This window comes from Rhagoletis pomonella, unplaced genomic scaffold (assembly GCF_013731165.1).
Source record: "Rhagoletis pomonella isolate Grant_MI unplaced genomic scaffold, Rhpom_1.0 Rhpom_scaffold_01364, whole genome shotgun sequence".
NCBI classification, from domain to species: Eukaryota; Metazoa; Arthropoda; class Insecta; order Diptera; family Tephritidae; genus Rhagoletis; species Rhagoletis pomonella.
This window is the reverse complement of record NW_023459918.1, coordinates 22,031-45,881: the sequence shown is the minus strand read 5'-3', so window position 1 is coordinate 45,881 and position 23,851 is coordinate 22,031. Positions and strand designations below refer to the sequence as shown.

The window sequence follows — 23,851 nt, the reverse complement described above, 5'->3', positions numbered from 1 at the left end:
ATTAACGAGAATGCCGATAGTGTAGAGAAACGGCAGAAACGCATAAATAGTACCTATGACGAGTTGCAGGATACAGCGCAGAAACGACATGCGTTACTCGAGGACTCCATACACCTGTTCGGATTCTATCGCGAGTGTGATGATTTCGAGAAGTGGATGAAAGATAAGGAGCGCATTATTAATTCCGATGACGGCGAAGGTGTGGAGAACGCAAAACGAAAGTTCGAAAAGTTCCTAACCGACCTATCGGCGGCATCAAAACGCATTGAGGAAATCGATGGTGCTGTCGACAACTTCCGTCGACAAGGGCATTCACAGCTGGACAAAATAATTGCACGTCAACGGCAGATACATCAAATTTGGCAACGTCTGAATAACGCAAAAGCGCAACGTGAAAAGAGCCTGGAAGGAGCATCAAGTGTGGATCTCTTCAATCGCACATGTGATGAGGCTAAGGTTTGGATGAACGAGAAAATGCTGCAACTGGACACGGCTGTAATCAGCCCAGATCTAAAAAACGGTGCAAGCGCTACAGCGACGACATCAGAATTTAGAGCGGGAATTGGCACCCGTTGAGGAGAAGGTGAATCGTGTGAACTACCTAGGAAATTCGTAAGTTAATTAAATATGCAAATTCTATTTTATACTGACTTTTCGCTTAATTTGATATTTAGGGTAAAGAATGCATATCCGGCTGAGCGAAACAATGTAACAGAGCGACAACAGGAGGTGTTGGATATGTGGAAGCAAGTCCACGGTAAAGGCAGTGAACTGCGAGCGCGCATCGAAAGTGCAGTTGGACAGCAAATTTTCAACAACAGGTAATTGGATATGGACTTTGGATTACTTTGGATCTGAATAGAAACTTTTTCTTTCTCCAATGTGCTGGAATAAAATTAATTTTCCTCCTCAATCTAATTTTTTTATTTGTTATTCAGTGCAAAGACGTTGCTTGCCTGGATAGACTCGGTGAAAGATCAACTAAATGCAGACGAATCTGCGCGTGATGTTGAAACAGCCAACAATCTTTTGAAAAAACATAACGATCTGGGCGACGATATCAAGGCTCACGACAACGAATTTGTTGAGGTCATAGGTTTGGGCAAGCAACTGTCCGATGGAAAACCCAATATGGAGGAAACCGTTAAAATCATTGAACGTCTAAAGGCCGAACAAGACGCTATTCACCGCGGTTGGGTGGAGAAACAGAAATGGCTGCAACAATGCGTCGAATTGCAAATATTCAACAGAGAAGCAGACAAAATCGATGCCACTACAAAAAGTCACGAAGCTTTTCTTGAATATAACAATTTGGGTGTAAGTTTATGCCTAAAAGTGCAGACAAATTCTGATTTATCAATTAAAATATGCATTCACTATCTTTTTAGAACTCCCTCGACGAAGTTGAAGCTATACTTAAGCGACACCTTGACTTTGAGAAAAGCCTTATGGCTCAGGATAAAATTCTCAAAGGTTTTTCTGACAATGCCGATAAATTAATTGGCAATGACCACTATGATAAAAAATAGTAAGCCCTCCAACTTTATACTTAAACAAAAGCATACCTAAAACAATTATTTTCATAAACTTTTCTCAGCATTGACGATAGGCGCAATCAAGTTCTAGGCAAGAGGAAAGCAGTGGAAGATCGTGCTTTCGAGCGCAAACGCTCCCTTCAAGCTTCCAAAGATTTCCACAAATTCGCTGCGGAAGCTGACGATCTTGCCGTGTGGTTAAGCGATAAAACCAAAATAGCCGGCGATGAGAGTTACCGAGATCTTACCAATTTGCCGCGCAAGCTGCAGAAACACAAAGCTTTCGAGCGCGAGTTACGCGCAAATGAGGGTCAATTGCGTAACGTCAACAAGGAGGGGCAGGCATTGATAGCGACGAATAATCGTGTGCCTGCGGTGGAGAGGAGAATGGTCGACTTGAACCAAAAGTGGAGAGATCTATTGGCGCTGTCGGAAGACAAGGGACGCAAACTGGAACAGGCCGTGTCGCAGCGTGAACATAACCGCGCCATTGATGATGCCAAGCAAAAGGTGGCCGAGTTAGATGCTGCACTAAAAAGCAAGGACGTGGGCAACGATCTGCGCAGTTGCAAAGATTTGATAAACAAACATCAGTTACTCGAGTCTGAGATAACGGTGTGGGAACAAAAGATCGTCGAACTAGTTAGTACTGGTGACGAGATGGCACATGAAGGTCATTTCAATGCAGTGCACATCAAAGATGAAACAAAGGATATACAAAATCGCTTTAAGTTATTAAGCGACCCAGTACAAAAACGTCGCGAGGAACTCGAAGAGAGCTTGAATTACCACAAGTTCGTGTTTGAGCTAGATGCCGAATTCCAATGGATCAACGATCACATGCCAGCAGCTAAGTCTAAGGAGCTAGGTCAAAACCTCCACCAAGCGCAAACTCTCTCGAAGAAACATAAAAAACTCGAGGCCGAAGTTAAGGGGCATCAACCCATGATCAACAAAGCTTTGCAAGCCGGTCAAACGCTGATTGCACAAAATCATCCCGAAAAAGAGAATGTAAAAGCCTTGAGTGCTAAGTTGGAAGATGCCTGGGCTGACTTGGAGAGTAATTCAAATGATCGCAGTAAGAAGCTGGAGATGTCACTTAAGGCGCAGCAGTACTTGTCCGACGCCGGGGAGATTGAATCTTGGTTGGGTGAGAGAAGCAACGTCCTGCGCTCCACTGAGTATGGGCGAGATCGCGACTCTGCCGCCAAATTGCTGACCAAACACAAGACAATCGAACTGGAGCTGGACACGTACTCTGGTATTGTCACCGAAATGGGGCACAATTGTGCCGCCATGGTGGCCGCTGGACATCCGGACAGTAAAATTCTTGCTGCGAAACAACAACTTATCGAAAAAATGTTTAAATCACTACATAAATTGGCGCAACAACGACAAATGCGTTTGATGGAGAGCCTATACATGCACGAATACTTCCTGGAATCGGATGAGGTGGAACAATGGATTAAGGAACAAGAACAGGCAGCTTCATCTGAGGACTATGGACAAGACTATGAACATCTCCAATTGCTGCAAAATAAGTTCGATGATCTAAAACATCGCGTGGAAGTGGGTTCGGATCGAGTGAATCAGTGTGAAGTACTGGCCAAGAAACTTATCGACACCGAGAGTCCATACGCCACAGATGTGGAGAGGCGTCAAGAACAGTTGAGGTGAGTAGATCATCATTATGCTACACGCGTATTTCCATTTCCCCCCCAATTAATAAGAGATTTGTATGTACATTCATACTTATATATCTAATTCTAGGGAATCTTGGGAAAATCTGCTAAAATTACTCAACCAACGCGAGCAAAAGTTACACGCTGCCGGAGAAATACATCGTTTCCATCGCGACGTTGCTGAGGCGCTCTTCCGCATCCAAGACAAGAATGCAGCACTCTCCTCTGAGCTCGGAAGAGATTTGAACTCAGCACTAGCACTGTTGCGAAAACACGAAGGTTTCGAAAATGACCTCGTCGCCTTGGAAGCACAACTGCAGGTTTTGGTTGAGGATTCTGTACGCCTGCAATCGAAATATCCCTCGAACGCCGCTGCCATAGCTCAACAACAAGATAAGGTCGTAGCAGCTTGGAATGATTTGAAGGAGCGCTCCGGAGCACGCAGTGATCGCTTGGCCGCCAGTTCGGATCTGCAGTCCTTCCTTACAGATGTACGTGACATCATGTCGTGGTCGTCTCACCTGCGAGCCGCTCTGCAGGCTGAAGAGCATGTCAGCGATGCAGCTGGTGCGACTGCGTTGAAGATCCAGCATGACGCTATATACGGTGAAATCGAAGCACGAGAGGATAAATTCCGCTACTTGAATGAGTTAAGCGATTCGATGGTGCAAACTGGTCATTACGCTGCTGCAGAAGTAGAAGAAAAATGCGCGGCTATGTTGGACGAACGTCAGAAGTTACATGCGGCATGGAATAAGAAGAAGATCATGCTGGAACAGAAGATTGATCTGTTCTGTTTCTTACGCGACGCGAAACAAATTGACAATCTTTCAAGCTCGCAACAAGCCGCGCTCAGCAGCTCGGACTTTGGTCAGACAGTCGAAGACGTTCAAAACCAGATAAAGAAACATGACGAATTCGAACGTCTCATACAGACACAAGAAGAAAAAGTCGCTTTGTTGCAGGAGCATGGTCGCAAACTGATTGAACAGCGTCATTACGACAGTGCAAACATTCAAACAATCCTACAGGGCGTTTTGGCGCGCCGACAAAAAGTAAAGGATCTCTGCGCAGTGCGGCGATACAAATTGGAGGATGCGCTCCTATATGCCCAGTTTGTGCGCGATTGTGCCGAGGCTGAATCTTGGATAAACGAGAAAAAGAAGAAACTCGAAGCTGATGCAGCCAGTTATGCGGAAGTGTCCAATTTGGACGAGAAGATAAAGAAACTTCAAAAACATCAGGCCTTCCAAGCTGAGGTTGCTGCCAATCAAGGCCGTATCCAAGAAATACAAGAAACTGGTTTGATTCTATTGACCAAACAGCACGAGTCTTCGAAGGAAATCAAGCAAGCGGTTGAACGAGTTGTTGCTGCTTGGAAGAGTTTGCTCGAAGAATTGGACAATCGAGGACGTGGTCTCGAAGAAGCACAAGACATATTGGAATTCAATAATCAGCTGGACAAGATTTCCGCTTGGATCCGCGACAAGGAAATGATGATTCAGGCTAGTGACACTGGCCGAGATCTGGAGCACTGCAATGCTCTCACACGCAAACTGGATGACGTGGATTCAGATATGCGTGTTGACGATCAACGTGTTAAGCATATCAATAACTTAGCTGACAAGCTTATTAGTCAAGGTGAGGTGCCGGCTGAGACCAAGAATATTGACAAGCGTCGTCGCGACTTCAACAGCAAATGGCGTCAGCTGCAAGGTGCACTGAACGCCTACAGGGCTCTACTCGGCGAAGCCAATGAAATACACGTTTTCAACCGCGATGTCGACGACACAGCCGATCGTATTGCCGAGAAAGCACTGGCCATGAGTTCCGATGATACAGGACGTGATTTGGCAGCTGTGGAAACCCTAATTCGCCGTGAAGATGCCCTGGAGCGTGACATGTCAGCAGTGAAACAAAAGATCGGCGAGCATGAACTCGTTGCGCAGGCTCTACTGAAACGTTATCCCGACCGCGTCACAGACATCGAGCACAAAATAGACGAGCTGCGCACATCCTGGCAAAATCTACAAGATTTATCTGTAAAACGACGAGCTATTCTCAATGATGCCTATCTGGTACATAAATTTGTCTCTGACGTAAAGGAGCTGGAGCTCTGGGTTAACGACATGATAAAGAAAATGAATGCTGCTCAAGCGCCGATGACTATAAATGATTGCGAGACGCAATTGGAGCTACACCAGGAGCGTAAGGTGGAAATTGACGGGCGAGATAAGGCTTTCAAAGATTTAAAAGCTCATGGCGAAACACTCAGTGGCATGAAAAAACCAGCGAACGTGAAGCAATATTTGATGATACTTGAGGACTTGCATAGCACTCTGCACGAGGCGTGGAATGAACGCGCCAGGGATTTGACCGAAGCACATCAACTGCACTTATTCAAGGCTCAGGTAGAGCAGGTTGAGATCTGGCTGGCTAACAAGGAGGCTTTCCTGAACAACGATGATTTGGGTGATTCCTATCCCGCTGTGGAACGTCTGATCAAAAAGCATGACGCCTTTGAGAAATTGTTAGACTCGGACAACGTTACCGAACTGCAAAACTTCGCGAAAAGCATTTTAGAAGGTGATCCCAAGGACGCTGATGTCATAACCGAAAAGCTGAGCTATGTTCTGCGACGAAAGGAGAAGCTGAACGCCTTATCTCTGGAACGTAAACAAAAGTTATTGCAATCGTTGCAACTGCACGAATTTCTTCGTAGCCTATATGAAATCGACCGTTGGTTGGTACAAAAAATGCAAGTGGCGCTGGATGAGAACTACCGCGAGCCGAACAACTTGCAAAGTAAAATTCAAAAGCACACCACTTTTGACAGCGAATTATTGACAAATGCATCGCGTGTTAAGGACGTAATCAATGAAGGCGAGCGCCTAATCAAGGACGAGCACTTTGCCAAGGAGGAAATAGCTCAACAACTGAAAATGCTTGAAAGCGATTGGAATAAACTGAAGGCGGCATCTAAGGTAAAGAGAGAGAAACTGAATCAAGCCTACGAAGCGCAGGCATTCAACCGCAGTCTGGATGAGTTTAATAACTGGATGGACGAAGTGGAGTCACATTTGTCGAGTGAAGATTATGGCAAAGATCTAGCCACAGTAAATCATTTGATTAAAAAACATGAGCGCCTTGAAGCCGACGTGACGCATCATAACGACCTGGCCGACCAAATCAAACAGACCGACGAAAAATTCTTCCAAGCCGATCACTTCCTTAAGGACGAAATTCACGAGCGTGCTATGACAACAATCAAGCGTTATCGCACCCTACATGAACCCATTACCATTCGCCGGGAAAATCTCGAAGATTCGTTGAGCCTCCAACAATTCCTGCGTGACGCTGAAGATGAACTTCAATGGCTTACAGAAAAGGAGGCAATCGCCAATGCGCAAGATCTGGGTAGTAGTCTCATAGCTGTGCAAGTTCTCCAAAAGAAACATCAGGGCCTCGAGGCCGAGATTCTTTCTCAGGAGCCACTCATCAAAGCGCTCTTACAGCGTGGCCACCAGATGATACGCGACGACCATTTCGCCAGTGAACAGGTGCAATACAAGTGCGACTTGCTGCAGAAGAAACTCGTTAACCTGCGAGATGTCGCCAGTATACGTAGATTGCGGCTTTTAGACGCGGTAGAGAGTCAAATGTTCTATGTAGAGGCCAATGAAGCCGAAGCGTGGACACGTGAAAAACGGCCGATACTTGCTTCCAGCGACTATGGTCGTGACGAGACTTCCGTGCAATCGCATCAAAAGAAACTGGAAGTACTGCAACGCGAGTTGATAGCGTTTAAGAGTTCTATAGAGAAGGTCAACAAACTTGCCACCGGCCTGGTTGAGCGTAATCACTTCGATAGTGCCAATATCACCACGAAGAATGAAACAGTAACAAGACAGTATGAAGAGTTGCTGCGACTGGCTAAAGACCGTGAAGTGCGCTTGAGCGAATGTAAAAAACTGTTCGAGTACTTGCGCGAGGCTGAAGATTTGCATGAGTGGATTGGCGATCAGATGGCGGTAACCGCATCTGAGGACTATGGTGAGGACGTTGAGCACGTTGAACAACTAATCTTGGCGTTCGAGTCGTTCGTATCTAATTTGAATGCCAATCAAGGACGGGTGCAAGCTTGTTTGAACCACGGCGATGAGCTTATCAAAGAGAATAATCCCTACCGCGCCTCAATTAAGGCCAAACGGGACGAGACCAAGCAACTGTGGGAAGAGCTCAAGGATCTAGTCAATGCTCGGCAAGACGCACTGGCTGGCGCAAAACAAGTGCACGTCTATGATCGCGTGGCCGATGAAACGATTTCGCTGATCAACGAGAAGGAGGCTTCACTTATCTCAGAGGATTACGGACAAGATTTGGAGAGCATACAAGCGTTGAGCCGCAAGCACTCGGTATTCGAAGGTGAACTTGTGGCTATCAAAGAACAAGTTGATTCAGTGCTTGTGGAAGCTACAAAACTAGGGGAAGTATATCCAGACGCAAGGGAGCACATCGAAGTGAAAAGAGACGAAACGGTAGAAGCATGGACCGACCTAATGGAAAAGACAAACGCACGCAAAGAAAAATTGCAACAGGCAGAACATTTGCAATCCTACTTCGATGAATATCGTGACTTGATTGCCTGGATCAATGAGATGCTGGCCAAGATAACAGCACCAGATTTAGCAACAACTGTGGCAGGTGCAGAGTCATTGCTGGCTAGCGTGAAAGAACACCACGCAGAGATACATGCACGCGATGAGACCTTTGCTAACTTCACGGCAGATGGACAGAAACTAATAAATGAGAAGCATTTTCTTGCACACGAAATCGAAGAGAAGATTCAAGTGCTACAGCAACGGCACGAACTTTTGAAAAACACACTGCAACAGCGCAAAGAGATCTACGAACTCAACTTGGATACGCAAATCTTCCTTAAGGATGCTGAGATTCTCGAAAACTGGATAATCAGTCGCGAACCTTTGCTGAAAGATGCCAAATTGGGTGATTCGATACCGCAGGTTGAAGATTTATTGCGCCGTCATCAAGACTTCGAAAAAACCGTCGCCGCGCAAGAGGAGAAGTTCCAAGCTATCAAGCGCATTACACTGCTTGAGCAACGGTTCCGCAAACAAGTCGAAAGCGAGAAACTTGCCAAACAGAAGGAGAAGGAACGCTTAGAGAAGGAACGACTCGAGATGCTCAAACAGAAAGAGTTGCAGCGACTCAACGATGAACGAAGGCGCGCGGAGAAGCAATTGGAAAACCGCCAAAATGCTGCGGCCCAAGAAAAGACGCCCATCTTCTCCACGCCCATGGTCACTGTCAACACCAACAACATACCGCAATCTCCAGCCATTTCCGCATCGCCACTACGTTCACCCTTCGACGAGGATCAGTATTCACTGCAGAAGAGCAGCTCGAGCGGCATGTTCGGTGATCGCTTACGTCGCGGCTCCGACACCAATGTGAAACGCGCGGAAAGTATGAAGGTACAACAAAAGCAACCGAAACGCACACCATCTTTTACCACACGCCGTCGTGCGCAATCGTTCCGCAAGAACCAAAAAGGTGAAGGATTCGATCTGCCACCTGTCGAAATACAAGGAATGCTCGAGCGCAAACATGGCCTGCAATCGGGCGGCAAAAAGGCACCAGTGCGTTCCTGGAAGCAATTCCATACAGTACTCTGTGGTCAACTCTTGTGCTTCTTCAAAGATGAAAATGATTTTCTGCAGCAGAAAACGGCAAACGCTCCAGTCAACATACTCGGCGCCAAATGTGAACGCGCCGAAGACTACACCAAAAAGAAGTACGTATTCAGGTTGAAGCTGCCCGACGGATCCGAGTTCCTCTTCGAAGCGCCGTCGTTAGACATCATGAACGACTGGGTGCGTAAGATATCTTTCCATGCTAGTCTGCCACCAAATCTACAGCTTCTGAGTTACGATGAATCAATGAAGGTATACAAATATATCTGTGGATAAAGGTATGAAGGACCTCCCTGAATGGATATATATATATTTTTTTCTTACAGCAACAGTCGAACAGTTTCCCAGATATTAAGGTAGCCAGTGGTCAGATAGAGTCACCGGTGAGCTCGCGAACATCGTCGCCGGACTCGCAAAGGCGTGCCATCTCACGCAACGACTCGATCAATAGCGGTATGTCGGCAAGCTCAGCGACACCACAAATGAATTTCCTGCAAAAACAAATGCAACAGCAACAGCAACAAAGGGTATGCTTCCAATTTTGTTGATGAATTTTTGCGGGTTTAGTATCAATTTCAAAATAAATTCAAACAGGCTTCACCATCCTCTCCAACGGCATCGTATGGCTTCGAGCAGAAGCCGCCAATACCACCCAGAGGTGCACCTCCGCCAGTACCACATAGACAAAGTACCGAAAATTTAGTAGTGCTGAGAAATCGAAACAGCTCCAGCAATGGTAAGATCTTTTTGCGTTTTTTTTTTGGACTCCATACATTTTAATTGACTGCACCATATTTGAACAGACTTGAGCGAATCCAACTATGGCGGCAACTCAACACGATTGCAGTCTTCCACATTACCCGCAGGCATTTCCGGCATTCAAAACGGTTCAAATGAAGACAATGTAGTGCTAAAACGCAACAGTGAGGCTAGACAATCAGGTAAATACGCACTTTCGGTTTAATCCGATTTTAGTTCTAATTCACGTCAACCACCTTTTTAACACGAAAATCAATTGTCCTTGTCCAAAGCGATATCAATGAATAAATCCCAGAATTTTTAGTACATATATTAGCTCTCAATTACTGTATATGTATGTATGTATGTAAACCAATTCATTCATACGTTCATTCTTGATCAATCCACCCAAAAAAAAAAAAAACGTAAATTAGAAAATCCTCCACCTTTGCCTACGACTATGCCACCTGTGGGAAGCGCTCATTCGCACCATCCACAAATTCAACAGCGTATAAATGCTTTGAACGCTGCCGCAATGCAGCATCCGCACCAGCAGCAACAACACCAACAACCGTCAGATATGTACTCGTCACAAGGAAGCTATATGCGCACTCAGCAGCATGTGACGTCGCGCACTCCCGTAGCGGGTGGACGCACGGATGCCTCGCGCAAATTCATTGAGGTAGAATCGAGCGGTATCGGCACTCCGTCGAGTGTCACAGCCGCGAAGCGCACTCTACACACAACCACTTCAACAAGTTCGAATTCAAGTGGTAGCAGCAACAGCAACAGCAACAGCAACAACAACAATAATGGTAAACACATGATGCATACGAATAACACCGGGTCGTCGCCAACGACGACAACTACTACAACGGCGACTAGTCGCACTGTGTGGCATTTCACTACCGATAACAACTCCATAAATAATCCGAGTTACATGGGCTTGAACAATAACGATGGAACCGGTTAGCAAGCAGTCACTCATCCATAACTCAAACACAGCCACTCACACCTATACCCAAATACACACACACTCTCTCTCTCTCTCTCTCTCTCTCTCTCGCTCTTTCTAACCGCTTACACACTTTTAATTGCATCTTGATCTTTCATATCTGACGACATTTGGAGGAACAACTTAAGTAGAGTTCGGCCGTTTTTTCTCTAAACCACTAAATGTTCGAACATCTTTCCAAAATTTAAAGTATTGATTGATCATACAGAAGTTCAACAACATCTTAAAAGTTATTTAAGAAATCACAAACAGGCAAAATTACTTAAGTTGATTTTTCAAAAGTTCACAGATATAGTATAAGAACGCATGTATGTATGTATGTAGATACATATCGCTCATTTACTTCAATAGTGTCATAACTCAAAAAAGCAAAACTCGAAAAATTGACTTTAAAAGTTTTGAATTTACATATACTCCCATAGTAAAAACGAACTTATATCTTTGGCATTATAACACCATCTATACAATTGAAGTAAATGATCGATATGTACATATCTATGTATGTATGTATGTATGTATGTATGTAGGTACAGCCCACGACAACAGATAGCACATTAACATTTTGGGCGGTGTTTTTTAACGCTCATTATTTTTTTATTTACAAAAGTATAGCTCATTATTTTACAAAAAACCTATAAATCTAAATTCTAAACTTTATTAAAAAGTTAGGAAAATTCAACAAATTTTGCACCAAAATTTCAAACTTTTCATTCAGAATTTTTAGAAAAAATCTAGATATCCTGTTTTATAGCCTATTATTTTAGTTTCATAAAATGCAAGTTTCAAGTTGCTAAAAAATTTCGTTGATTTTTGATAATTTTTTCTTTTTTGCTATTGGTGTTGTCTTTCATACATAGTCATTTTTTATATGGATGAAAGTGCATAGCGCCCTCAGCAAAAAAAAAATTATAATTTTTAAAAAATCAACGGGATTTTTTAGCAACTTTGAAGTTGCATTACTAAATTTAAAGATCTAAAAAACTTAGTACCAACAATTTTTCAAGAATTTCTAATTAAAAAGGTTGGAATTTTGTTGATGAAAGTGTGTGGAATTTTTCAAACTTTGAAATTTGGACTTAAATTGTTTTTGTTATATAATGAGCTATATTTTATAAAAAAAAAATAATGAACATTAAACAAACAAAACAAAATTCAAAATGTTGACAAAATTTGTTTTGTCGTGGGTTGTACTTAGTACAACGAAAGGATACTTGGTTGCTTTCTTCCGTTTTATTCTATGTAGATATTATATTATACGTGCATTGTGCGTATGTACTTATCTACATGCTTATCAACTTTCCAGATATTTTATATTTAAGTGACAAGTGTTGCATTTATTTGCATATATGTATGTATGTATGTACTTCTATTATGGAACTTTTACCTGCTGTACCGTCTGCTTATTGGGTACCGTTACCTATTTAGATATTTTGGGATTTTTGAGAACAACATGAATTTTTACATGCTAATACTCGATGCCATGCATGCCTGCTAAGTAGTCTGCGTTCAATGCGCGTTTACTACGTAAACTCGAATCTCTTTATCTAGAGGGGTTTTCTCGGTGTCTTGCAAGACCCTTGCACGGTACACGGATTGCACGGATTGCAGCCCAAAAACCGGTTTTCCTATGGAGCAACCGATTGCAAACCATGCAATCCGTGCAAGGACTTTGCTAGACTCCGAGAGTACCCCCTATGTATTTTCAACCATTTAATCCATATCCATCTAAAGAGATTGTTACTACTAGCGGTGGAACCTCGTCAGACAATGGCACACCTACGCATATACATACTTATTTGTGCAATGAAAAGCTTATCAAAAAAACTATCTGCCATTCGGAGGCTTCTTGAAACCGTAGGTCACTTCGTTTGTGTTACAATAACACATCGCAAAGTGGAAAAGAAAATCCATCAAGCACTTAGCAAAATGTGTCAAGCGCCAAATTTTTGAAGTGAAAGTGAAAAAGTGATGCTTCTTCTCTCTATTATCGCCTATATGCATTAATTAGTTTGTGCCCGTGCTCCTGGATTTGGTCAGAAAATGTCCGAATTCATTCACGCACACACATTTATAATATCTTCGTTAGCGACGGTCTGTTATACGTTATGGAGTCGATAACGATGTTTGACCTGCAGTTAGAGTTAACCAAAACCAGAGAAACCGACCCGAGGCCACACAGAAATGTAACTCATTGCTCGACCACTTCAATTATATTAAGCCGCTCGCCGCTTTGCCGCTCATTTCGGGGCCTCGGCCTTAAGTGTTAATTATCGAAACTTGCTACGCAGCAGGCAAAGTTAAAGACAAATGGCAATGACAAAGGCGGAGACAAAAACAAAGACAATGTTACATAAATTTAAAAAAATTTATATAGAATTCTGCATTACGAAGCGCACTATGTATCACTTTCATTGCGTGGCCCAGCCATGTTCCTTTTTTCCTATGTAAAGGTCACACAGAGTATGTAGATATGTATAAAACATGGTGGTTAAAAGAAATCAAGTTAGCTTTAAATCTCGATTATTTTCTACAATCTGTCTAAAAATACCATTACAAATTATTCGAAAAATGTATTATTTACAGCCGATTTTTCAGTGGACGTTTAATTAAAATCTAAAGATTATCTCTCTCTTGTCAGTTTCTCAGTGTACTTAATAGATGATTAACTCATATTTAATATGCCAACATTGTGCAGTTAACTATTGATTTACTAATTATTTGTTGGCTTATAGTTATTTATCAACTGAGAAATCGGCTATTAATTATTTTCAATTGCAAATGGAGCTAAGAAAAACCTTCGTCACTTCCCTGTTGCATGTTGAGCAAATTTGTATCGATCCCTCCAGCATGTTTTACTTTATTTTTGTTTATTGCATGTCTTAAACTTAAGGACCAGCGTTTAAATCGGTAAAACTGAGCCGTTCTTATCTACGCAACAGCCTGCAAAGTAAATATGGTTATGGTTAAAATTTAATATTGTTTAAATAGCCACATAAATATCTAGCTAGCGTAGTGACTTAAGTGGAGCTAAGCTTTTCTTCCTGCCGTTGCCTAATACATATCTCTTGGCTTTTTTGCGTGGTCTTATATATATATATATGTATTTAGTAGAACCCTAACTTAGTCGTACTATCCTGTTAACCAACTCGAACTTCGAACGATTCACTAAATTAACTCGTTACATTATTTTCACAGGCTGGGGCACATCACGTTTCGAAAGTAATCGTCCAGTTTCGCTGCAGCCAGACTCCATAAGTTTCTCTCGCGTATCGGCGGAGAGTTCCAGCGAAAGTGAAGCTCAGTCCATCTCTTCAGTGTCTGGTGTGAAGGGTAGCAAAAGTAAAGAGGAGCGCCGCAGCGGCATGTTCCGGATATTTGGTCGCAAAGGCGGCGATAAGGAAAAAGACAAGGATAAACGTCGCTCAAGCCAAACGCCACAATAATCGGACGAAATTTCACAAAGAAGCGTATGTGTGGTGTGGTTGCATTGTTAACGAAGCGTCTAAACGAACGTTACTGTTATTTTAGAAGCAAATGACGAAATTGCATTGAAATGTTACGACCCCGAAGCATTATTTACGAGCAAAACTGCAGTCGGCGGTAATTTGCATAAATATATGCATACGTATGTATGTAGAATATGGCGGAGTAAGCCAATTTGCCGGCGAAAAAAGGAGCATTATTTATTTTATTACTTTAACTTTTATGAAATATATTCACGTTGTTATTTTATATATACATATATACATACCATATATTTACTAAATGCCTACTTACATATTTTCTAATTAATAAAACCTATTAAGTCAGCAATTTTTCTATTCTCTTATTAAAAGTATGCAAACAAATTAAAAAAAAAAAATACAAAAAAAAAATAACTTAATTGAAATTAGTACGTACACGCATGCATATACATACATACATAGATGTTGTTGTATGGTACACTTGTTTCAAATTTTGATTTCCCACTTAGAAAAAGGCAATTTGCGAAAAATCATAAAAATTGCAATAACAAAGTGTTAAGTATAAATTACATTTACATGTATGTTTTGCTTGTAAAAGTTTAATTATTTGATTTAAGCCCCTTAAATGTCGATTATTTATGTTTGAGAAAATATATACAATTTGAAAACGTACTGTAATTAATTAATTGGCGAGTTTTTATTTAACAGTGTATTTAAGGGCAAGTATAGCAATTTTGGTAGAGGCGTATTTTATACCCCAGCGGACTGACTACTTTTGTCATAGTAATAAAGCGGCGAAAAAGAAATTCCTGCAAACGAGCAATTGTCAATTAATACACTTACGCTGAAGAGCGTGTGCGCTATCGTTCCCACAACAACAGTCGGTCTACATAACCCGAACGATCCACCCTTATATGTCTGGCCAAAAACTGTCACTCCAACATCCTTCCCCAAAAACTCTTTGAGGAATTTGTATGCTGTTACAACAACAACACTGTGCTCTGTACATTATATACATTAGGGTGGTCCTTAAATCAAATGAAATATTTTTTCTCCTGTCTCACCCTCAATCGGCAATAGACGGCAGATATCACATATAATTTTGGTCCTGAATGGAAATGGTTAAGGCGTTTCGCACGGTTAAAAGTTGAGATTCCGCTATGGAGACTAAAAAAATTTAAATTTTTTTTTCCAACCGAATAAAAAATGACGTTATCAACTATTATTTATTTTTTCACAAATGCAATTACAAATACGCGGTTGCCGTGCTGGGTGATCTATTTAGTTGGTTCATGGCATTATTTCTAAAAGCGCCATTTTTTTATTTTAAGCGTGGAAATAGCAGCGGTTACATTGCCGTCTTAAGAGCGTGTCAGACCAGACAATTCAGTGTATTTCAAAAGACTGTCAAATTGAGAAATTGCAGAAAGCATTTGTATGAGCAGTGGCACCGTTCATGTAAAGTGTCTTTCGAAAGCAACTTTTTTATTTCCGAAAGGCGAATTGTAGGGAAAATTTCTGAAATCGCTTTTTGACTGTTTACACGCAATATTTCTCGATACTAAAATGCAACCGTGAGCCGCTAAAATAAACAAATTTATAAAAGCAAGATAACGAAAAATAAATGGATTTAGAAAAAACATATGAAATGGGTCGATACTATCGATAGTATCGATAGTCACCCTTAAAACTATCGTGCGTTTGCCGATTCCATTTTGGGATACTTTGACGATCGGTGTTTCCCTTAAAGATTGCGGCAGAAAATATGTATGTACAGAAAAGAACCAAACATTGCCAAGTATAAATAGAATGACAATTTATTTAACACGGCAGTTTTCAGTGGTTAAAAAAAAATAAAATAAAAAACTAATAAAAAATATCGGTGTTATCAATAGAAAGACTTAAAACAGAATTCGTATATAGTCGTTTTTTAATATTAAATAACTTTTGCTACATTGTCATAATATTAAGTCAAATGAACAGTTGATGCACTAAATTGCGTAACTACGATCTAAAATAAAGAATTCAAGGATATTTGTGCTTTTTATGTGTTTTGATATATTTCAAAAATCATCACAAGCCTTGTAGGAAATCGCCTCGTTTTACGAATTTTTTTATTTGTTAGATCTAATACATGCATATATGATCAAGACGTGTGGAGCTCGACACAAACATATCGTCACTAGACACGAATAAAGGCGCAAGCTCAAAAGTTGAAGCATCTTTTTTCGCAAAGTTTTTTTACGTGTCTTTTTTCGCCGTCAAAACACTATAGCGCCTTTATTCGTATGTAGTGACGATATATTCATACTTGAAACCCCGTAACTAGGTATATAGTTTTCTGCAATTGTTTAGAAATAGTATGCACAAATGGGTAAAAGTAAGAAAGAATTAGTACATTTTTTACTACTTTAAAATGCGGCCAGTAACAGTGAGGTTAAGTTACTGACGACACTTTTTATTATTACACTATGGCCATCAGTAATATGAAAAGTTTAATCGTTTTCAACGAAAATTTGATCAGAAAATTAAGCTAAAACGTATCCTTTATACAATCATTTTCGGTACCTTTCTAAATACACTTGTCGGATCGGATGCACACTTTAGTAGAAAAATGTATCCGAAAACGACCGCAGAGGAGCGAGCTACTATTTGTTGTACATATAAAAGTATTTATTAAAATTAAAATAATTGCTGAATTTTAAAATTGTTTTTTGTTTGGTTTCCTGTAACCATGAAAACGTTTCTGTGAAGTTCATAATGAAATCGTTTTCAACGAAAATTTTATCAGACAGGAAAACAGGAAAACAGCCTAAAGCACATCCGTTTCAAAACCATTTTGGATAGTTTTCTAGTACATACGTTTCGGATGACCACTCTATTTGGTTTAGTCAGAGGTGCTCCGAAATGCAACGTTGCATACATTCAGGCGTCATGTGACTTAGTAAGTGAGGGAATTGAACATGCATGCCATTTTGTTTAGAATATTCCACCTCATATAGCCAAAACATTTTTTCCAAAATGTGATAAAAATTTGTAAAATACGGCAGTCCAAGACATCTTGACTCCAGGGACACCCATCGGATGATAATTTGGATAAATTTATATTTGAAGGCATCTAGGCTATGTTCTGAAAATCTCGATATATACATATGTATATAAATTCTACGGCATTATGTAAAGGTAGCACACAAGCCAATCCGATCTTATTACCTAAAGCTGAACGTAAACTAAAAATCTTCATGCACCCTTACCCACATACATACATACATATGAAATGTATATTTAAAACAAACCTTGATTTCCGGTGCCCAGCTTCACATCTTTCATCGCCCACCTCCATTTACCTAACGGCCAATAAAAAAATGTCGAATTTAATTAGCAATGATACGATTGTAGAGTCAATATTTAAATAGTGTTTTTAGAAACTTGCCATTTAATTGTAAATGCGAGCATAATGCACCTTAAATCGTTTTCCTGCGATAAGGGAGCCAATTATTTAGGCTTGCGAGGTATTTAACGACGAGTACAACCAAATTTTGAAATCATTCGGTTTTTGTTTAGCCACGGAGTAGTTATTCTGCACGCAAACATCGAGAATGGTCGCCTTAATAATTTCTATAATTACAGTTTTCTTCCTAAGCCAAGTGCTGGCGCAAGACCAAAATGTATTGGAGGTTAATGGACGAGAAGGAGCCAACAATACGACACTAATGGATGTGCATATTAGACTCTTCAACGAGCTGCTTCGCCAGGAATCATTGTCGAAGAAGAATGTGGTAGACAGTTGGTACAGTTCTACCAACAGCAATCGGGATGCCTCGAATGAATTAGAGAATATTTTGTGGGACACGGTAGATAGTTGTGAATGGCCACTCGCACTGTATTTAATCGGTCAATTCACGAATAACACCCAAAACTCTACTGTGCATTATATTGCCTTCAAAGTGTTGTGGCGAAAATTAAAAGCAAATAAAATGCTGTACGATCCCAGAAATGTCATCGATTTATATTTGGCAATGAGAAATATTACGCTGGAAGAGCACGGCATTCACAATCTAGGACAGTTTCAGTTACTTAAGAAGGAAGTTCGCGGATATCTCATTGAGCGTAGTGCCCAATTGCTTGAAGTGCCACTGCACCCCGCCAATTATAATGATACAAATATCATTTGCGCCAACGACACAAGTTATCCTCTAGTACGCCAGGTGATCAGCCAATTGAATCAATTGGATGAAGATATTTTTGAGGAAGTTTTGAATGTTACATTCGATGCTGCACAGCTGTTGGAAAGCGATAGGAGTATCGCAAATGCCCTCAATTGTTTGGGATTAAATTCTAATCAACGGCTAATAGCGCATTTAACATTTTTAAACAGAAATAGCGACTTTCAACTGCTATTGTACAGTGATGTTCAGCAACTCTTAAGCGAATGTGACATGGGCAAGTTGCTGCCAAAGTACTTGAAGCAAATCAGTGATTTCATGCCGGAATCTATGGTTGCATTGCACAAAGCCAGCGCTATTTGTATTCATAACACTACTGGCAGCTTTGGCTACCTAAGCGAGTGCGCACAAACGGCTTTGATGTGCACGTATTCCAGTGGGTACAAGTATCGTTCAGTTTTCCAAATAGAGCGTCTTCTGGGCAACAGGTATACTTTCTATAGCACATTCTGGATGCGCTATATAAAGCTGGAAACAAATTATTCCAATGTCAATAGCTCTATGCCACCAGCATTCATTAAAAACGTGTACAGCTCAGAACCGCCAAGCGTATGGCAGGCAGTATTTGTTGGAAATAGCGTTGCATTGATGGACGCCAGTATGCGTCAATACCTTTGTGGCGGTAATCAAACAATGTGGAGCAAATCAGAGCAGTATGTATACACACGCCGAGTGGAGGACTTTCAGTTGTATAAAAACGAGTGTCTCTGGCGGATAGAGGACTGCAGCTACATGATCTAAATGGTGATGAGAAAATAGTAAAATTTGCTTATTGAATCATACAGAATATATATAAATAAAGCGTATTTTATAATGCTAGTAAATACCTTGAAAACCCCGCAGGTATCAAATCTTTGAATTGTTAAAAGTGCTGTTAAATAAGGGGCCTGATGCATAAAAAGTTAGCAGAAGCTCTGATTGTTTCACTGATGGAGTGAACTCAAGCTCGAGAATTTGGGCCGAAAATCGATTCGCAGTTTAAGCTCAATTTGTATGCCCAAACTTAAGCGTTCTTCCCCCTCCCCAATATTTGAATGTTTTGTTGTTTTCTTAGATTTTTTCACACGGAAGAGATGAATAAATGTATAACTTTCCAGTCACGGAATAAAAAAAAACCATTATTTTTGCTTAAAAAAGTAGAAATATTTATATATGTGCATATATATGTATATATAGAGTAAAATACACAAAATACTTGTTTATATAACTTGCATTAAAGAGCATTATGGCATTTTATTAATTAGTAACATAATCTTTTCGTTTTTATACAGGCTAAGTCATAAAAAAATAATGGGGAATTCTTTGAATGAGCGTAGTAATTGCTGTCCAAATTTTAAAATAGGTTCTACCTCATTTCTCACTAACCGCCATAACACATACGCTACCTTGGTGTAAAGTCCCAGGGTATGCAAACAGTTCCATCCGTCAGTACAGAGTAGTAGTTCGTAATGTGTAAATTTAGTTCCCGGAAGCGCATATCGTTATATTCTAATAGTTTGTTCATAGTTTCTATCATTTTATCTGGAGTAACGGAGTCATCTTTGGTCAAAGTATGTAAACGTAATTGATGTAGGCATTGTGCCTTCAATTGCCGCTCTACCGTCTTCTGTGTGAGATATTTTTCCGTACGTTCCTTAGCTACATCCAAGTTGGTGGTAATGAAATCGATTAACATGAATCCAGGGCATGTTGCCGGCGCTATTAATTGACCTGTAGGATTTACCATTAGCGGGCCTGCCTCCGACTCAATGACGATTTCATAATCGGCCAATGTGGATGGCCACGACTTTGGGAACTTATTCACAGTAAGGTAGTCCCCAAGTGTCGTTGTCACTTTTATCAGATGTGCAGCATATTCTCGAGCTTGTTGTTTGGGCATAAACTTTCTTCGACCAATTTTTATGTTAAGGAGGACCTGAGACAGCGTATTCTCGTATAGGGGTATTTTCTTTAAAAATTCATCATGTTGTGGAATGTTTTTTATGAAATCAATCCAACTGGTCAGTACATCGCCCGTAAATAGCATTATATGTCCCTCCAAGCTGACGCCAGTGAAAGGCGCAAATACTAGAACTCGATTTTTCATTGCTCCCATTTCATCAGAATGCAAATTAGCCATGCGCTCTAGGGATTTTAAGCACCCACGGAAATGCTCATAATTCCAACCGCAATCGTAACGAATATCTTTTAGACCCAATCGTTTAGTAACAGCCTGCTGCAACTTAATTACCTCTTCTTTTAAATCATCCAAATCAGAAGTTCGCAGTTTCGCAATGGGTGCATTCTTTTTTAACCAAGAGTCCAATGTTTTCCTCTGCTCTTCTTTGGTCTACAAAGGATTAAGCAAATTCTTAATTCAAAGGTTTTATTTTTTAATAAAAAATATGCATCATCAAATTATGTACAAAATTAAGGATTCACGTCAGTGTATGTTGTTTTCCTTGCTAAAGCAGTATGAGTTATCTTGCATAGAGTGGTTACACAAACCAAACGGAAAGGAAAGTTTATCAAATTTATCTGTATATGTATTCCTCTAATTTAATGCTTACAAAGTCAACTTAGGCTGAGAATTCCAATAGCTATATCATATATATATGTATATACATATATATATCAAAGTAAACAGAATTTTTGTATAAAACTCGGTGGGGATATTAATGGAGGCCTTCTTCAACTGAATTTATCACTTTCACAATCTGCTGCACCACATGTCACAAACAAAAAGAAACAACAATGGCCCACAGTAAGAGCAAATGTGTGCTACTATACGTTTTAAAAGAAAATAAAGATATGTTGAATGCATAATAAAACTTCTCTATTTTTAAAGAGCTTTTTTTATAAAAATCGATGCTTCGAGAAATAATGAAAATTTGTAATAAAAAATCGCGCAATCAACTTACATTATAGAAAGAACTTTCGAAGCCGGAGAACTGTGATCCATAGTTGTAGTCGTTTCCCGCTTTGAAAGGGCTTGTGGCATTCGTAAAACCTGCTGCTGTTGCTGTTGCGCTCGTAGCTGACGTAACCGGCATTGATTTGATGGTTTTAACATAATCCGTCGGAAGATTGCATAATTCCAACAAACGCTGTACCACTAACTTCGGATCCTTTGTACTTCGGTCTAATGTTACCTTGATTAATTTGAAGGTATCTCGTGAACTAGCATTTCCGTCTCGTATGTAAAACTGTAATGTTTTAGGTTCGTACAAAGCCTGATATTTTCGCTCATACAACAACTCCATATGCGCACTCAAAAGTTTCAACGAGTTCTCATTTACGTTGCGCTGAACCGGATGTTGACCAAAGAAGTCTGGATGTACCGCAAAATAAAACGGCCGCAATGCATTTGTCAATTCCGTGCTAATGTGCCGCCATAAAACATGAGACCAAGCTGAGGGTGGTAATTGGTTTTGACTTTTTACTACAGCTGAATTAAAGCGCAACAGCATCTTAGCTATTTGTAAACAATTATATAAGTAGGTAGGTATCGTCAAGGATACATATCTTACTGGCCAACCGTTGATGCTGCACACCAAATCGTTCAAATAAACATTTGAAACAATTTTGCAGTGATTTATTCACTGGAATTCAATTTTGACACTAACGAAAAAACAAAATCGTTTTGCAAATCAGAATATGCGTAGAAATAACTAAAATAAAATATGTATGTTTTCAAGGAACAAAACACACAACAGCTGATGAACAAATAGGGATGAAACGATACGAATAAATAAATACAAATACATACTCGATACTTTTCGTTCGATACCAATTAACTTTGGCATCGATACTTTTGAACCAAGTACTGGGCAGGTATCGAAAAAAAGTACTCGTATCGATACCCGATAGTCAGAAGATTTTTTCCCGCATGTTCATGAAAAGTGTCAAACGATAGGCAGGGTTGCAGTTGTAAACAAAAACAGAAAGCAAAGAACATTAAGCGCCACGGAGCCAATCAAATAAATACGTCAAGCATTGCATATGTGTGAGGTTGGCTCTTGTCTAGCCCGTAAACGTTCAAATAAACACGTCAATTCAACAAACAATTTCTTTTTCTTGTCAGCGCACTTGCTCACCACGACGATCAGAAGGCAAGTGCGCTTGTTTTTTGTCAAGCATAACGCGAGATGGTTGATAAAGATTTTTGATCGTCTCCATGGCGCTCTACATTGAAAAAAATGGAAGTGTTACAGGAAAAGTGGTTTTTCGAGTTCCAGGTGACTTTTATTAGGTTTGTTCGGCGAGCAAGAAATTTGTACGAATTTGTACGAATTATCATGACTTTTGCTCAAATTGCGTTCGTGCAGACCAAAAAAAATATCCAACACTCGAAAATTGTGAGAGCAACGTGACAGTTCTCTACAATAAGTTCGTAGTCGTAAATAAGTTCGTTAAATTCAAAAATTTATAAACACCAGCGATTTTTTTTTTATGAAAAAGGAAGTAAATACTTGTTGATATAATTAATTTAGTTAATTCGAATGATTTTAACTTAACTCGGCTGAAAAAACTTGTATTCGCCATCGGAATGCAATTGCAACCAGAGTCGATTTAAGAAACCCGCCAGCTGGTACGATAAAGAAATTGAAATGTATGTTAAAGAAAGTCAGAACAACAAGAAATATACATGTGTATCCTGATTTTGTCCATCTGAAAGAACTTTAAAAATTCTATAAAAATGTATTATGTTTGAAATGCAACCGTGGACACCAGCTGGCAGCGTAACCAAATTTCTGCAAATTTGCGTTCGTGCAGAAATTTGCACGTTTCTCAACAAGAGAGAGAATTTGAGAGAACTTTTTCTTACTCTCTGATATTTTGAGTCTTGCTGGATTTCCGACGAACAAACCTATTGTTTCGCTCTCGCTCCTCACTTTCAAGAGAGTAATTTTGTTATTTGAGAGTTTAACAGGTTTTTACACGAAGTTATTTGGAACGCAACTATTGTGGGCAGATTAGAGCATTTAGAATATATTAACTTTTGACAGCTCTTGCTACATACCACAGCCCAAGGCGAATTTCCACAGCCTCACCATTCTGGTTAGCCAGTAAAATGTCACAAACGAATCTAGATCGCAAACTCAAACATTTATTTGATGGAACTGATTGGAATGTTTACGACGACCTTATCCTAAATTTAGGTGTAGGAGCTCCAGGTCCAGATTTGTTAGAAAATTGCTGTGATATATTTCAAGAAGCTACGAAGCATCGTCTGGTAAGTAATTTTCCAGTATAAAATGTAATATCTTTATATGCACATCATGTACATAGTATAGAATATCTGCATTTCAATTTAGAATTATGAAAAGGAAAATTTATCTTATCTCTTCCAATACGGACCAACTAGTGGGCCAGTCGAAGTGCGAAATGCTATCTCTGAGTACTTCAGCACTCAATACATTGATAATCCCGTGAAAAGGTATGTATGTATATATGTATGTTTAGCTAATTTACTAAGCCGGTCACAGCTCAAAAAA

The 23,851-nt window shown here is 40.2% G+C and overlaps 4 protein-coding genes across 5 annotated transcripts; 3 read left to right on the top strand and 1 right to left on the bottom strand.

Annotated features, from left to right (window-relative positions):
* Window positions 1-50: 50 nt before the first annotated feature.
* LOC118752287 (spectrin alpha chain-like) lies at window positions 51-587 on the top strand (the record flags this gene model as incomplete). Its single annotated transcript, XM_036487159.1, has 1 exon — window positions 51-587. A coding segment is annotated over one exon (526 nt), but the record flags the coding sequence as incomplete, so codon positions are not given.
* Window positions 142-14,678, top strand: LOC118752286 (spectrin beta chain, non-erythrocytic 1-like). Its single transcript, XM_036487158.1, has 11 exons — window positions 142-612; window positions 675-821; window positions 939-1,317; window positions 1,389-1,528; window positions 1,598-3,208; window positions 3,306-9,183; window positions 9,258-9,458; window positions 9,526-9,667; window positions 9,735-9,872; window positions 10,104-10,637; window positions 13,880-14,678. The coding sequence occupies exons 2-11, from the start codon at window positions 739-741 to the stop codon at window positions 14,125-14,127; spliced, it is 9,354 nt and encodes a 3,117-aa protein (XP_036343051.1). The 5' UTR covers window positions 142-612; window positions 675-738; the 3' UTR covers window positions 14,128-14,678.
* A 3,069-nt stretch (window positions 14,679-17,747) lies between these two features.
* Window positions 17,748-19,115, top strand: LOC118752282. Its single transcript, XM_036487153.1, has one exon. The coding sequence runs from the start codon at window positions 17,748-17,750 to the stop codon at window positions 19,113-19,115; it is 1,368 nt and encodes a 455-aa protein (XP_036343046.1).
* A 454-nt stretch (window positions 19,116-19,569) lies between these two features.
* On the bottom strand, window positions 19,570-22,070 carry LOC118752285 (T-cell activation inhibitor, mitochondrial-like). 2 transcript variants are annotated; one of them, XM_036487157.1, is made up of 3 exons: window positions 21,884-22,068; window positions 21,275-21,828; window positions 19,570-20,703 (listed from the first exon to the last, which is right to left on the bottom strand). In XM_036487157.1, the coding sequence occupies exons 2-3, from the start codon at window positions 21,821-21,823 to the stop codon at window positions 19,756-19,758; spliced, it is 1,497 nt and encodes a 498-aa protein (XP_036343050.1). In that variant the 5' UTR covers window positions 21,824-21,828; window positions 21,884-22,068; the 3' UTR covers window positions 19,570-19,755. The 2 variants fall into 2 exon arrangements, with proteins under 2 accessions (XP_036343050.1, XP_036343049.1); XM_036487156.1 differs by having other exon boundaries at window positions 21,275-22,070.
* Window positions 22,071-23,851: the final 1,781 nt, after the last annotated feature.